The 17,712-nt window shown below is 34.6% G+C and overlaps 1 protein-coding gene across 1 annotated transcript in view; it reads left to right on the top strand.

Moving 5' to 3' along the window:
* The window catches only part of LOC150085960 (dynein axonemal heavy chain 8-like), a 1,559,705-nt gene that overhangs the window by 1,182,800 nt on the left and 359,193 nt on the right, over nt 1-17,712 (top strand). The window contains exons 69-71 of the mRNA XM_090374756.1: nt 7,923-8,078; nt 14,970-15,125; nt 16,968-17,057. Of these exons, the coding sequence (XP_090230882.1) occupies nt 7,923-8,078; nt 14,970-15,125; nt 16,968-17,057 (402 nt within the window). The remainder of the gene's footprint in view (nt 1-7,922; nt 8,079-14,969; nt 15,126-16,967; nt 17,058-17,712) is intronic.

Consider the following 17,712-nt stretch of genomic DNA (forward strand, 5'->3'; position numbering starts at 1 on the left):
CAGAATGGCGTAAAATCAACTTCTTCACACACCGCAGTTTCCCGTACAACCAACCTTTTACATTAACAGAACTCAAAGAATCATTAAATAGATCATCCAATAGTGTCGCAGGCCCGGATGGTATTCATTACATTATGCTGAAGCATTTACCTGAAAAGGACTTGCTTACTTTGTTGATCTTCTACAATAGAATTTTCTATGAAAATGCTTATCCTTCTTCCTGGCAGCATGCTTTTATCATTGCCATACCAAAACCAGGAAAAGATCGTACCCTGGTTCAAAATTATTGGCCCATATCTGTCACAAAATGCTTGGGTAAAATTTTCAAAAGGATGGTTCATAGTAGGCTCACCTACATCATGGAGTCACAGAATCTCCTAGATCATCAGTATGGCTTTCAGAAAAATAGATCAACCCTGGATGTGCTCATCAAAGCCGAATGTCATATCCGCAATGCCTTTGTCAGGAACAGCATCTAGTTATAGTCAACTTAGATCTTGAAAAGGCATTTGATACTACATGATGCCAGGTAGTATCAAAGGCATTTGATACTACCTGGCATCATGGTATTCTTATGGATCTTTACCATCTGGGATTTAGAGGCCATTTGCCTGAAATAATTAAAAATTTCCTGCAATTGTGCACTTAGAATTAGAAGAGGCATATCATGCAAGAAAGCAAGCTTATGCAGCATCAGCCAAAAGAAACCACTCCCATTTCACACCTCTCCATTCATTCCAAATACCTGTCCAGTTCAACCTTAAATTTATTTAGGCTATCAACTTCCACAGCAACGGATGGAAGTCTGTTCCACCAACCAACTACCCGCTGGCTAAAGGCAAACTACCGCACATCTATCCTACATCTGTCTTTCCTCAATTTGAATTTATACCCTTTGAGGTGATTATTCTGAGCAAGAGGAAGAATCCCATCAGCATTGAGCTTGCTCAAACCATTCAAGACTTTATACACCTCAATCAGATCACTTCACAGGTGTCTAGTCTCCAGACACTGCAATTTGCAAAATTTAAGCCTTTCTTCGTAAGTGCAACCCTTCATTCCATTCATTGATCTTGTTGCTTCTCTGTACTCATTCCAAAAGCTCTACATCCTTCTTAAAATGAGGCCGCCAGACCTGTATATAGTACTCAAGGGGTGGCCTGACCATTGCCTTATACAAGGGGATAATCACCTCCTGTATATAACTGCTAGAAAAATTCCTGTATATTATTGACAAGACACCATGCGCTACTCTTGTAGACCGTCTGCACTGCTCAGAAAACTTCATATCTGGTCCTTTTCGTTCTCTACCACTGTCAGTGTAGTAGTTGATACACAGAGTTGATACATTACTCTGGGGTTACTGTTTCCCATATGAAGTACTTTACATTTTTTTTTTTTTTTATATATATATATATAAACCCCAAACACGAGAGATATTAGAACCTATAGTACTTAGTACCATGCTTGGGTTGGAGGTTGAGAAGACGAAAGAAGATATTTGTTGGCATTTGACTTCTGTAGACTGTAATTTTCAGGAAATATGTATGAAGGAAGGTTGTTCCAGAAAACGTCAGTTGAATGAATTAACGAGGAAGATGAAAAGTTGGTCCCGTGAATTTGAAGTTGGACGTAAATGGATGTTGGCTTGTGGCGGCATGAGTTCGAACTGTTTTGAAAGAGAGAGCGAGAATTATAGAAGCCAATTCAGAAGAACAGTGCCCATGGAAGTATCTGTAGAAGAGGCATGCAGGAGAAACAGTGCATCTATGAGACAGCGAGTGGAAAGACTCTGTTAGAGATGAATAATAAATTAACCTAACTGCCCTCTTCTGAATGGAATCCAGAAGCCTGAGAGAGGTGTTTTGGGGGCACCACCCCAGATGTGGGAACAATATTCCATGGAAGGGCGGATTTGCGATTTATACAGAGTGAGCAGCTGTTTGGAAGAAAAGTAACGCTGAGAGCAAAAGAGAAAACCAAGTTTTTCAGATGCAGAAGAAGCAATATTTGTAATGTGCTTGTGCCAAGAGAGATTAAAAGTCAGGGTAATCCCCAAAAGAGATATATAATCTTGCCTAGAAATTGGAGTGTCACAAAAGATAAGCATAGGAACTGAAGAATCCTTTTTGCGAGATATAAGACAAGACTCGATTTTAGAAGGATTGAAATCAACTAAGTTGTCTTTGCCCCACTGGAGAATTACTTGGAGATCAGCATTTAAAGAACTGGTAGCAGATAGTGTTGTTGTTGGTATAGAGCTTAATGACACAAGGGCTACTGATGCCAAAATGTGTCTGTTCCTGTTTATTTTCAGGCAACATATAGTTATAGATGTTAAATTATATGCTCCTGTATTGATCAATATATTTTAGGAACATCAAAAGCTCTTCTATGTTTGCTTAATTTCCTATGAAGTGCGATAAATCATGCGAGATGTTCAATGTGGAGAGAGATTTGAAAGTGTTAGGGTGGATGGTTGAATGTAAAGGACAATCAACCAGAAAATGACAGACCGTAAATTGCATCTGATAGGATGAACACTGAGGTGCGTTTTCTCCAAATAATAGGAAGAGATGTGTACAATGAGTGTGTCCAATTCTGAGTCGTGCCAATATCACTTCCTCTCTTCTGTTTGGTTGGAAGCTAGAGAGCCACAGCTCTGGACCTTGTTTTATCTAGCAAAGTTTATTGTTCGTGTTACTTTTCCAGATCTGTGACCAGTTGTCGTAGCATGCTTTGTGAATGCTTATAGTCGCTATAAGGAACCTGAGGGTGTTGTGAGAGAGAGAGGGTTCGGGATGTTTAGTGGCAAAGTCAGCACTTTCATTTCCTGGAATGCCAGAATGACCAAGTATCCAGCAAAAACTGACTGGACATGTTGCAGGAGATTAACTGGAAATGGATGTATTTCAAGACTGGATGGGAAGATGGGAAATACTTTTTTTTTTTTATTTATTATTTATTTTTTTATGAAAACCCCAAACACGAAAGGTATCAAACCTGTAGTACTTATAGTACTTAGTACCATGCATGGGTTGAAGGAGAAGTATTGGAGTTGGGGGAGGGGGAATGCCAGAAACTTTGCTCTAGAGACTAAACATGGATTTCACTTCCTTATGGCAGCACTGAGGGAGTCTGTGTAAATTATGCCAGGTGATATCGATAGCTCAATAATTTTACCAAGTGCTAATTTGATAGCATATAATTCAACAGTGAAGATGTTGCAGGCTAATGGTAGTGAGGCTGTAGCAGTGAATAAAGCAAAAACTGCAATAGCACCTACCGTACTTACAGTTTTCGATCCATCAGATGAATGCATTCGATCATGAGATGAATGCAACAGCCTGATATTGCAGTGTAGTATGACATTTTTCCCCCACTGAAGAAAATGTACATCGTAAGAGGCAGAAACATATGTCCAAGGTGGAACAGGAGCAGTTGTGTCTTGAAAGATATCACTTAAATAAATATTCCAATTCTGAAAAAGCTCTTTAATTCTGAGTGAAGCAGGTCTATTTTCATTTGGTTTGCTCTCGTAGAAAAAATCCCATGGAGTATTGTAAAGATACTCCCAAGTGGAGTGAGATGGTAATCTCTGGATTTTAGCAGCGTATTGGAGCAACGTTTTCCTACAAAGATGTAATGGAGGATCATGTGCTTCGATATAAAGACTTTGGATTGGAGAAGTCCTGAAAGTGCCCAACACAGTCCTCAGAGCACTGTGCTGAATGATATTTAGACGTTATAAAGTAGTGCTTCTAGGTAGTCTTTAGCACTTTACATTACTCTCCCAATGGAAACCGTGGGCACTTTACATTACTCTCCCAATGGCAACCTTGGGCACTTTACATTACTCTCCTAATGACAACAACCTTGGCATGGGCAGATCACAAACAAGCTGTATCAGATAAAGCCTATAATCCAACACTGGCAGTCTAGTCTGCACAGGAACTGTAGAGAGGAAGTTGTTCTAGCTCACCTCCGCATGGGTGGACACATAGCAGATGTGTCTCCTATGTGTGAGAATTGCAGCACCTTTTTAATCGTTTTGTCATATATTATCTGAGCATCTACATTAATAGACATGACCATGTTTTATATTTCTGCTTTTTAGTCATCTAGCTGAGCCTTATACATTCAATCAGATTTTTTCTGATAATAACTGTCTTCTGTTTTTAGTTATGAAATCTATTAATCTTTTTACTTGTATTTAAGATTTAACTTTTTATTGCTATACCTTTATTGTTATATTTTATAACAATAAATAAAATATAACAATAAAGGTATTAATGTTATATTTTATGCCTCCGTAGCCAAGTGGGCGGGAGTGCAGTAGCACACGCTCTTTGAGTAGAGACCGGGATTCAAGCCCCTGACTGCTGAATATGATCGATCTGCCAACCTACACTGGACCAGCGTGGCAGATTATGGTCCATTTCCCTCAACATGAATTGTTGAGGAGGCTTCCATCCTGCAGTGGGTTGATAATGGCTGCACTTTACTTTTTTTTTTAATGCATTTTTTGTTATATATTTTGACATAGTGACCTAATTCTTTAGGTCATTGAAAAATTTAATTCAGTACTTCTATATGACATGGTTTTGGTGCTTTATATCTTCAGTTGCTGATGTGCCAATAAAACCCAAACCAAGCATTTCTAGCTTGCTATGATGTTATCCTAGTAAATTAGTATAGTAATTGCACTCTTGATTCTTCTGAGCAGCCAAAGTATGATCAGAAAGTAATCTCATACTTTGAGATTAATGAGATTAGCAGCTAATGTGCCTTATAAATTGAAATTGAAATTAAAGTAAAGGTTTTGGTTTTGTTACTGGTTCAGCCATCTCAAGGATGTTGTTTTGGCTTCCCAGTTTTTATAGTTTTAATGGAACATTAATGTGTAAAAGTGCATTTTACTGTGTGTGATTCATTTTCCTATGTCAAACAAATGAAAAAAAAAACACAGAGTGAGGGATACCCCTGGAACAGGTGGAGGTGAGAAGGAAAAGTCTGTGATAAAAGGGTCATTTTCACCCCTAAACAATATGGGCTGAGTTATGATGCTTCTCAAATAATACTGCTTAAAGGTGAAAATGACTCCCTTTGATCTATAGGCCTTTCTTTTTCAGCCCACCAGTTCCAGGAGCATCTTCACTTTGTTTTCTCATTAAGAAAACTTTGTCCATGACTATGAAGATTCCCAAAAAATGCAAGACAATGTCACAAAGGAAATTTTAGACATGCAAAACACCTGGAAATGGATATCAATGATATGAATGAGTTGCTGGAGTCCCATTGAGAAGGCCTCATGACTAGCACTTTTAAGTTACAGGCATAAACACAAATTAAAGAAAGGGATGATAGTAATGATTAAGTCATATTCTAATGTAGGATTCTGATACCAATGTTGAAAGAATCAGTAATGTCAGATTCACCTTTGTAATTCACTGTTTGCTATTAGATTCTTTATGATGAAAAGAAGAAGGAAATGATGAAAAGAAGGGAACATTTTAGTCTTTGAATGAAAATTTTCAACGGGTTTAGTTTCAGGTATATACAGTAATTATATTTATACATATTTCATTTTAAAAATATCAAATTATTCACAAATCTTTGGGAATATATTTTGGCAAGCTAGGCAAGTGTACATTAATTTAATGTGTGGTTTTTCAAGAATACACTACACATTAACTGAGCATTAGGTGTAATCATTTCACCGTAGGATGTCACCCTCTCATAGTATGCTGGCTCACTTGGATACTTATATAAAGGCAATTTCCCACCTCGTGTGTGGATATCTTCAACATCATCTGCTTATTCAAGAGCAAATAGGAACCAACAAGGTCCCCACAGAAGAAGTACCTGATCAAGTACCAGAGAGAGAAAGAGAGGAAACACACATCTCTTCAGCGGAAGAAAAGTTGACAAACCCACCTACAAGTCAAAATCAGTAACACCAAACAATTATATTTATATTTTTGTTAGATGCTGCAAATGCTCCTCCCTCATTGAATGAAGGATGTAAGTAAAATCACCTGATACTAAAACCCTTGATTTCCTTATTTGGGAAAATAAAGAGTTTTAAATGCAGCTTTAATAATTTGTACTATGTCAAGCTGATGGGAGAATTTACTATTAAAAATGATTTCAAGGTTAATGATATCGGATAAAGGAATAAATAAAAAATAGTGTTTAGATTAAATTCCAGATTCAAAACAACTTTTAAATGAGATTCAGAGAAATTATATACAGGCATACCTCAAATAACGAATAGGATGCGTTCCACGAAATTACTTCGTTAAGCGAAACTTCGTTTTCAGAGGTAAAAATACTATGGTCAGAATAGGGATACGTTCCTACGTAAAGAAAATGAAAAGCTTTTTTTTCAAACAAAGGAAAGTTTTATTAAATAAACAGTCAACTTACATACAAAGTGAAATCACATTTTAAAATATGAGTCTAAAGTTGATTACTTATGCTTTTCTCTTTCATTTAACAATTGCCTATACGGAGTTATTGCATTTAACACTGATCGCTTAACAATAACACTTCTTCCTAAATCAGGATCATTTTCACTAAAAAAATTTAAAACGTTTTCAATGTCATTTAAGCACCTTTTTAAATCTTTGGTTGTTAACACTTTTTCGGCAGGAACTTCTTTAACTTCGTCTTCATTATCTTTGTCTTCGTTGCTAACAAGGTTTTCTAAATCTTCCACTGAAAAACCATCATCTTCTGCATTCAATAAATTTCTAACATCCTCTTCATCGACATTTTCGAAACCTATTGATTGAGCCATCTGGATAACTTCATTTCTAATTTCTTGGATGTTATTTTCTTCTTCTAGTACAACTTCTGGCCATATTTTGCGCTAAACTCCATTTAAGCATTTCTTAGTGACTTCTTTCCAAGAACTATCAATGTTTTCAATTGCGTTTTTAATGGTGTAGTTTTTCCAAAAAGTTTTAACTGTCATTTCCTCTTTATCCTCTAGTTCAGTTAAATTGCTTAATGTTCGACGCAGATAATAAGCTTTAAATGATGCTATTACTCCCTGATCCAATGGTTGAATCAGGGAAGTTGTGTTTGCTGGAAGAAACACAACTTTGACAGGAATGCATGTGTCCAATGTGTTAAGATCAGTAGAATGTCCCAGAGCATTGTCTAACAACAAAAGAGCTTTTTCTTTAAAGTTGTTTTTTTGACAATACCGTTTTACTTCAGGACAAAAACGGTTAACAAACCAATCAGTAAATAACTCCTTGGTAACCCACGCTTTTCTATTTGCTTTTCATATTACAGGTAAATTCATTTTTATGTTACCTTTTAACGCCCTCGGATTTTCTGAATGGTAAACTAATAACAATTTTAATTTATAATCGCCAGAGTCATTTGATCCAAAGAGTAACGTTAAATGGTCTTTGGCTGCTTTGAACCCAGCAGCTGATTTTTATTCAATAGAAATGAAGCTTTTTGTTGGTAGCCGTCTCCAGAACAAACCGCTTTCGTCAACACTGAACACCAAATTTGGTGGAAAATTTTCACGTTCAATTATTTCCTTTAGTTTTTCTGGAAACTTATTTGCAGCTTCTCCTGTTAATTTTACATTATGAATCCTGGCCCGTTTTTTTAAATTTCTCGAACCAACCACGAGAAGCCCAAAAGGTTTCCGTAATTTCTTCAGTTTGTTTAGATTTCAGGTGATTAAACTGGAATATTTTTTTTTATGTTAAATGGGGCTTGAAATTGCGGACTTCGTTATATCGAAGCTTCGTTATCAGAGGTAACGTTAACCGAGGTATGCCTGTACTTATTTTAAATATAATAAAATTATGAAGTTTTAAAAATATTTTTGTCTTTGTTAAGGATCAGTTATGTAATAAAAATGTTTCAATTTTCAATGCTATTTTGAATTATAGATAGCTGAATGGGGTGTTCAAGGACTGCCAAATGATGAATTGTCTTTACAGAATGGAATAATTGCTACACAATCAGCACGTTATCCTCTGTTAATTGATCCACAAGGACAAGGAAAAAATTGGATAAAAAAGAAAGAAAAAGATTTCAGTTTAAAGGTTACCACATATATATATATATATATGTATATATTGACAATATTTATACTTTTCTATGACATGGCATAAAAGACTGTATGTAGTAGAGCCTTAGTTTTGAAACAGTTATCAAAGGATTCAATGCCTAGGTGCATCTTTGTGTACGCAATCATGTTGATACATGCAAACACATATATGATGACCGAAAGTATTCAGATGCACATAAGATAGTTGCAAAAAATAACTTTTAATTCAAAACATAATACATAGTAGAGACACCTTTGGCCTTAACAGCCTCAGTCCTTCTGGGCTTTCTTTCTACCGACTTCTGATAGCTGTTGGCTGCAATTTATTTCCATTCCTTTTGAAAAATTGCTGCCACAGATGGAGGAAAACCATTTTGAAAGCTTATGGTATCTTTTCACACCTTGATAGAGTTAGTTTCAATCTTGGGCACGTGTTTCCTGATTTTATCTCCAGGACTCTCAAGTTTTTTTGCCCAGAAAACAAGAATACTGAAAAAGAATATACTGTACATAATTACAGGCACAGTTTGCAGATGCTTTAAAGCACTAGCTGGCTTACCACTTAACACCACACACACAAAACCAGTATTGTGTAAATGATTTCTACAAGTTCTGAAATTTTTAAATTCTACTACATATTGTGTGTGAATTATATGCAAGAGTATTTTTAATGTTTAATAACTCTCGAAGCAAGAATAACACAACACTTTATTTTCTTTTTAAATTTAATATTATCCTTTTAATGAAATTGCAATTAACATAGTAAGTGATATGGAATTATATTTTGATGATTTTTCTGTATCGTTAGCACTAGCATTAGTAGAGGCCTATGATACAAGAAATCAAGCTTATATAGCATCAGCCAAAAAGAGAAAAAAAAAAAAAAAACCTTCCAATTTCACCCATCTATTTACTCCAAATGCTTGTCTGATTCTGCCTTGAACTTATTTAATTGTCGACCCCCACTACGAAAGATGGAAGTTTGTTCCAACTATCAACCACCCGCTGGCTAAAGGCAAATTTCTGCACATCTATTCTACAATTGCCATTCCTCAATTTCAATTTATATCCCCTCAGGTGAGTAATCTGAGAAAGAGGAAGAATCTCATCAGCATTGAGCTTGCTTAAACTATTCAAAGCCTTATACATCTGAATTAGATCACCTTGCAGATGCCTAGTCTCCAGATTCTGCAGTTTGCAGAAATTAAGCCTTTCTTGGTAACAGCAATTCTTTGTTGCATTCAACAATCTCATTGCCCTTCTCTATACTCTTTCCAGCAGCTCTTCATCCTTCCTAAAATGAGGCCTCCAGACCTGTATGCAGTACTCAAGGTGTGGCCCGACCATTGCCTTATACAAGGGGACAATCACCTCCTTATCCCTGCTAGCAAAATTCCTGTATATCATTGAAGAGACACCATGAGCTACCCTTGCAGCATGTCCACTGCTCAGAAAACTTCATATCTGACTGAACAATAATCCCCTAGTCCTTTTCATTCTCCACTACCCTGAGTATAGTACCACACAATTGGTACGTTACTCTGGGGTTATTGCTAACCATTATGCAGTACTTTAGATTAGTCAATGTTAAACTTCAGTTTCCTCCTCTTAGCCCATCTGCTCAACTTTTCTAGATCCTATTGCAGTAGCATACTATCATTACTGTCATTAACAACCCTGCCAACCTTCATATCACTTGCAAACATGGAAATTAATCCTGATATTCCTTCTTCAATATCATTGATAAATACAGAAAACAACAATGGGCCCAACACCGAACTCTGGGGTACTCCACTAATAACATTAGTCCACGATGAGCACTGTCCATTGATTAGCACTCTCTGTCTTCTCCCACTAAACCATCCCTTTATCCATAGCAGCAACTTGCCCTGAATGCCATACTGCTCCAATTTGTACAGTAGTCTGCCATGTGTTACAGTATCAAAAGCTTTACTAAAATCCAAACATATGATATTAAAATTATTTTTTGCATCCATTCCTTTGTAACCACATAATAGTATCCAATCAAATTTGTCAGACAAGACTTTCCCTTAACAACCCATGCTGTGTCTGAATTATAACTGCAGTGCATCTTTAACCAGTGACTCCATTATTTTCTCCGGAAGAGAAGTTAAACTTACAGGTCTGTAATTTCCCATGTCACCCATTGATCCCCTGTTTTGAATTGAGAACACGTTTGCCCATCTCCAGTCTCTGGGAACCTCCCAAGGAAGTTTTTTTTAAAATAATTATGGCTAGTGGTTTGCTAACTTTCTTTCCTGCTTCCTTTAATATAACTGGATAGATCCCATCCACCCCAGGTGCCTATCTTATGTTCACCTTTAACAATTTCTCCTCCACTTTGCTCGCAGTTATTACAAAATCATTTAGCTCCCTGCTAGAGTTTGATAAGCTTTTTTCCTCCACTTCCCTACAGACTTCCTCATCTGTGAATTAGGTACAAAATACTCTTTCAGTTTGTCAGCGACCACAGCAGGATCATCAACAATTGAGCCATTGATATCAAGTAGACCAATCTGATTCATTTCTTCCTTATAGAGTTTACATAAGTAAAGAAGTCTTTGCTGTTTTTCTTTTGCATCATTTGCCAAAGGTTCCTCATAATCAGCCTTTGCTTGTGTAACCTCTTTTGTGACTTGATTACAGACTAGGTTATATCTAGCATAGTCTTCTTTATCACCTGATAATTTATATATATCCCATGCATTTTTGTTCTCTGCCACAAGTCTCATTAGTTCATCTGACATCCATTTAGGGTTAAACTTTGAACAGTATTTCTTAGTTGGGACAAAAAGTTTAGTAGCTTCCAAGATTCCTTCCTTGAATGCTTCCCAAGAAAAAGTAAATTATGTAAATTCGAAATAATTTCAAAACTTTAAAAGCAAATTCTGAACTATAACTGCAGTCTTGTCTAGGTGATCCTGCATTGCTTTAACCAATGACGCCATTATTTTCCCAGGAACACAACTTAAACTAACATGTCCTGTAATTACTCGTGTTACCCTTTGATCCCCACCCCTTTGTGAGTTTGAAACATATATGTTGTGCTTCCTTAGATTTTATGTATTTCTTAACAACAGCATAACCTCTCCTCCCTTCCTATCCTGTCTATCTTTTCTGTACACATTGTAGACAAAACTGCAGTTATAGTTCTGAATTTTCATTTATAGTTCTGAATTTGCATTTATAGTTTTGAATTTATAGAATTTGCTTTTTTTATAGTTTTGAATTTATAGAATTTGCTTTTTTTATAGTTTAGAATTTGCTGTTGGTAGCATCATCAGTTGGACAGAATTTAGAAACTCTGAGACCACTGTAGTCACCTTTACAAAAGCAAAACCCTTCCCTTTACTCCTGATGGCAATTACATCTTTTAGTAAATCCCACATCAGTACACTATGATCACTACCACCTACTGGTTCCTTTATCTGTAAATTCTTAATGCATGAATAATCACTGCTAATAATCAGATCAAGAGTATCACTCCCTCTGGTTGCTTCTTGAACATGCTGCTGTAGAAAATCATCCAGTAAATCCACAAAAGTCAAGGGACCAACCTACAAGTTCCAGTCAATATCTGGGAAGTTAAAAATCTCCCATTATAAGACATTCCACAGGTACACTCTGTTTCTCTGTATAGTTGTTCATTGTACTCATCAGAGTCACCTGTCCTATAACACACTCCTACCCTCATTTTGCTTTTCCAGTGTTATTTCACATCAAACTGACTCAACATTGCATTGTCCACCAGTGTCAACTAGATGCACTGCCTTAGATTTTGTGTTTCTTAACTAATAGCATAACCCCTCCTCCCTTCCTATCCTGTATCCTTTCTGTACACATTATATTCCCCAAATTCCAATTCTGCATTCCTTATATCTGTGTGACACCACGTCTCTGATACCCTAGCAATATCTGCCTTTGATGTGCCTTTTTACTGTAAACATTACTCTTGACAATGTAATTATAGTATTTTCAAGAATGCATTGCATATATTTTTAAGATATTAACACCCAGAGCTCAGTTTCTAACTTTATTCAATAATGTCATATGTTCATGTGACATCTCCTGTAATGGCCATTTCAAAGATAAGCCTGAATTTAATATTAATGCAAGTGCTGTTTGCAGTTGTGTTAAAAGAGTAACAATAGTTTTCTTCATAGGTAAAGTGTTACTTATTTTTATTTATTTTTTTTTTTTGATTTGGTAGTTGTTGGCGCATCGGCTTCTGTGGCCATATTGCACCTCCCAAGGTTTTTACAGTACTTTGATCCAAGCCCGAGGCGGGAATCGAACCCGCGACCTTTGGGTTGCCGGGCAGGTACTTTACCCACTCGGCTAGCCCGGTCGGCCGTGTTACTTATTTGAGGTAGTGCAATACCATTGCAACCTGTCATGAAGGTATTCACAATATGAGATATAATTTAAAACGACGCATTAAAACTATGTTGGTAGCATAAATGATGTGCATTCATTACTCCATGCATAAGTAAACTCCTTCAAAAAGAGTAAGTTTATAAATAAGAATAATGATATTAATAACATTCATTATGCATTACTTCAGAATGAAGATTTCTGCCAGAATATAGATAAAAATAGTATAATTAGCTTTGGTGTTCATGTATATCAAAAAAACTAAAAAGTAGAATTGCAAATGAGAGAATAGGTCATTTCAAGTAATTTTACCTTGTTTTTTTTTTTTTTTATTTATTTCAGATAGTGTTGCTATATTTCTTCAAACATCCCCTTTCTTATCAGGAAACTAAATATAAGATAATTACCTCACTAGGTACCTGAGACTGTTTTTTACTACTCATCCTTCAAACCTGAAAAAAAATGAAGCAAAAATTACTATTTACATTAGAATATGTATAAATTTCTGTGTAATTACCTATGAGTTTCATGGTAACCTCTTAATTAATCCTAAATGAAATTGACATTCATTTTAAAATTGGTACTTCAAAAAAAAAAGAAATTGGCATTCATTGGTGTTGGTACTATCCATCTTCTTTCTCAAAAGGTGAAACTTGTTCCATCTATTCCAAATGAAAGTAATTTTTAAAAATTTTATTATTTTTTTTTTTATATTTCAGAGAAATTACATTTGCATTCACAGAATGTGTCCAAACTCATATAAACATGTTTTTTTAACCATTTGGTGGGTACACTGAAAAACTTATATCAGCAGGCATTTGGTGCATTTTTGGTTCTTAAAAAATTAATTGTAAAAAATTGTAAAATATAGTGACGAATGCCCTAGTAATGAAACACTTATCATGTTTTTCTACTGTCATGCTTCTCCACTTCTGTAAAAATCAGTGGTTCAGATAGAAAATCAAAAACCATACTGAAGGAACACTAAAATTTATATTGATGTCACTTGACTAGATTTTAATTTTTCATAAATAGATTTGATTTGGGTTTTATTGGTGCATTAGCAACTAAGACTATAATGTGCCAACATAAATATACTCTAATTGAGTATTAGTATTATAGAACACTGATTACACTACATTGTTAAGCTGATGTGTTGGCTTATGCTGTGCACCAGAATGACTTAAATTTAAAATTGCAATGTTGTTTACAGTGATGCCAATGAGAATTGTAGTTTTCCTTCATTATTGGTGTGACTTTTCATTTGTATCATTAATTTTTTTTATTGAAGTTTGGCCATAAAAAATAAAATAAAATGGTTTTATAGGCTTTTTGTGCCTATTCTTGCATATAGAATTGAAATTTTAATTTTAAACTTGAATTTAAAAGTAGCAGTATCTCTGGTTTCCAGTCACCAAACTTGCTGGCTTTACATTTGATCATAGCATATCACAACTGCTTACACTTGTTTCAGCTGTTTAAATGTCTGGTAGACAATGAATCACTGAAGGATGCAGATTGATTTTTTTTTTTTTTTTTCCTCTCTCTTTTTTTTTTTTTTTTTTTTTTTTTTTTAAGTTTTGCTCAAGTGTAATGCAGGCATTAAAAAACATGTTTGAAAACATGTTTTTTAATGTCTAAAGTGCATGCCTAAAGCATTTCTGGGAGTTTTATTTCAAAACAAATTAATAATTATTTTTTAAAATAAAACCCCACTTTATATTAAAAAATATAAATAAAATATGTTTTCAATATAGAAATTTGATTTTTTAGAGGTGTGTTCAAAAAAGATTGAAGCAGTTACTTTTTTTCAGATGTGCATATGCAGATGAAAAATAAATGGATCTTAATAGTATGCATAAAATTTATACCATGTTGTTGAAAAGCAACATTTTATCACTCACAGTTTTGGAAATAAATGGTTCACTTTGTATGCAAATATGTTAATTGGTGCTGGAGGGATTTAATTAAAATCTTAAACTTGCATATGATATTATGAATTATTATATAGTATGGATCAGAGCTGTGCTACTCAATAATTCATAATTCATATTTTACTAATATGAATTATTATGAAACAACAGGGATTACTTTTATTTTAGATATAGAAAGCTTCTTTTCCAGCCAACTCTCCTGGTGCAACGCGCTAATAATTCTTTGTGAAGGCGATATCAATTTTACAAAACATGTGGGACATCTTCTCCACTGTCAGAACCATAGTGTTGAGACCAAGGGGTCTGAACACTACGGTTCCGACAGTGGGGAAAATGTCCCACATGCTTTTTAAAATTTGATATCGCCTTCCCAAAGAATTATTAGCACGTTGGACCAGGAGAGTTGGTTGGAAAAGAAGCTTCCTATATCTAAAATAAAGGTAATTCATGTTGTTTCATAATATAATAGAATATAGGAATTATCAAGCATTTAATAGCTCTCTATTATCAAAGATATTATGAATGAATGTCCTTTTTTTTTTTTTTTTTTTTTTAAGGTGTCATCACTTAATCATAAGTATTTTAGAACTTTCTTGGAAGATGCACTTTCATTGGGACTACCATTGTTAATTGAAGATGTTGGTGAAGTATTAGATCCTGTTCTAGATAATGTGCTTGATAAAAATTTCATTAAATCTGGAAGTACTTATAAAGTAAGTTAAAAAAAAAAACTTGACCATCAGTATTTCTTATTCTTAACTATTTATGAATATATAATTGTAATTCAATAAAATATAATGAAAGGAGTTAAACATTGGTACAGAATGTGTGGATTAAGAATATGGCAATGTAAATTAAATACATTTCTTGAGTTGTCATTCATGTTCATAAGTATTTTTTGTGTGTTAGAATTGTGTGTCCTTCGTCAAATTTGCATGCAGTGCAGACTGAAAACTCCAGAATAACTTATGGAGAAAACCCTGTTCCATCTGCATGAAATCAGTTAGCTACAATCTGATTGAAAAGAACTTTAAAAATTCTTCTGGTCATTGATGAGGTGTCTGGAATTGAACCCAGACACCTCATCAAAAAAGTGGCAGATAGTAATGTAGAGAGGGTAATAGCAAAAAGGAACAGGAATGAGAGAGAGAGAGAGAGAGAGAGAGAGAGAGAGAGAGAATAAACTATTACATTCATAAAGTCATCAGAAGTATCTAAATTATAAAGATGTTAAATTAAATTAAAAATAATACAGGCTAATTGTAGAGTAGAGGTGGCCAGATTAACTCTCTGATTGACACTTCAAATAAAGCTTTCATTGAAATATGAGAATGTCATCACTATGGCATTCTTTAGGCTTATGTAAGAGATGTAATGCAACTGCCCAATGCCCATAATACAGGTAGAATGTCTAAAATCTGGCTGTCCAAAAACTTGAATTATCCAAATTCATTTGGATAATTCAAGAATTCTTCCAAAAATTCATTTGGCAGTGCTTCTCCATTATACATTTAATGATTCTGGATGTGGTGACCAGAAGACTTTCAACTGCAGTAAGCAAACACTATGATCTTAAAATTAATGTACATTTCTTTGCATACTATATTTGCCAAAGTTCATTTGCCTTGTTTTTCTTTATACATCATCCCTATGCTAACAACACCAGGCAAAAATTATATTGTTAATTCACACCAAATTTTATCAGAAGATATGTCTTGTAGCTTAATTACCCTTACATAATGCCTAAAATGGAGTGTAGTATATGCAAATGAAATTAAACTGAATGAAGGTTAAAATTTTAAAAAACAAAATTAAATTGGAAATGTATGTAAGTAAAAACAATTGTAATAAAGTAATAAATATGATTTTGGAATGCTTGCCTACATCTTTCTTTATCTTTTACTTTATTTAACAGTTTTGTTCTCTTCTTTGCTGCAGTTTAACTGATTTAACTTTGTAGTATTTTTCCCCTCTAAATTTTTGATATTTTCTCTATCATTTATTTATCATTTTCCCCCCTGTGTATTTGGATAAATTAAGCTTGTATTACAAGCTTCATTTATCCATTTTTTTTTCTAACCAGATGCTTTTTTATTTAGTGGCCCAATACTATGTTGGAGAATAGTCTATATAGTGACGTTTGTAAAAAATATATATACATGCCTAGTAAAATACTGTGAGTCCATAATTTCTTTCAGCTATACAAATTTATTATGGAAGATAGCAATTATGGATCTGATTTCTGAATTCAAACTTCAAATATAACTGTATCCAAAACACACACAAATATATTCTGAAAATGGATAAAATGCCATACAGTTTTTTTTAAGTGAAACAAAATATATATTGCATTACTGTTTATTTATTAGCTTTCTGAATTTAAATTATTCAGAATTCAATAAATATATAGAATATATTTATTGAAATTATATTAATTTTCTTGTATTCATAATTTTTTTTTGTTTTATAGATCAGTATATGCAAATATACAGATCTATAAAATATACTGGCTAGTAAAATAGTAACTACACTGTGCAAACTCTGATCTTTAACAGGTAAAAGTTGGTGACAAAGAGGTGGATGTGATGAATACCTTTCGCTTATACATCACTACTAAATTGCCTAATCCATTGTTTTCTCCCGAGGTAAACATATATTATTTAGTGATTGACTAATATACACTCAGATGACTTTGCATTAGCAGCAACACTTTTGCTAGCATTGGAATGTCTGTGACACTGGTGAAGACTCAAAGTCAGGAATGGCTGCTGTAAGATTATAGTTCGCACGTGGCAATCAATTTTCAAGTGTCTGCGAGAAAGAATGGGTCAGCATTGAGATCTTTCCAACTTCAGTGAAATGATTGTAGGGGCAACATAAGCAGGTTCCAGTATCTTAACAATAGCCAACATGGTTAAGTACTCCCATTCTGTGGTGTCACACATTTACTGTGACTGGCTTAACAACAGTCAAACAACCAACAAAGGTCACACGTGAGACAGCCACATGTGGTCAGTGCCCGTAATGAGCATCATATGACTTAACACAGCAGCTGTGTAGCACAATAGCCTAGCTAACCACTCATTACAACACTGGAATAGCAAAACCAATATCTACATGGACTACTTTATATAGGCTGTAGCAGTCATCGGCTGACACAGGTACACATGTGTACATCACCGCAAGACACGCAAAATTGTACTTTGTATGGGCATGTCAGCACCGACACTAGACCACCAACATGTGGAAATTTGTTGCCTGTTCTGATGAATTCCATTTCCAATTCTCTTATGCTGATGG

Source organism: Mastigoproctus giganteus, chromosome 5, assembly GCF_048544385.1.
Source record: "Mastigoproctus giganteus isolate SK-2022 chromosome 5, ASM4854438v1, whole genome shotgun sequence".
Lineage (NCBI taxonomy): Eukaryota > Metazoa > Arthropoda > Arachnida > Uropygi > Thelyphonidae > Mastigoproctus > Mastigoproctus giganteus.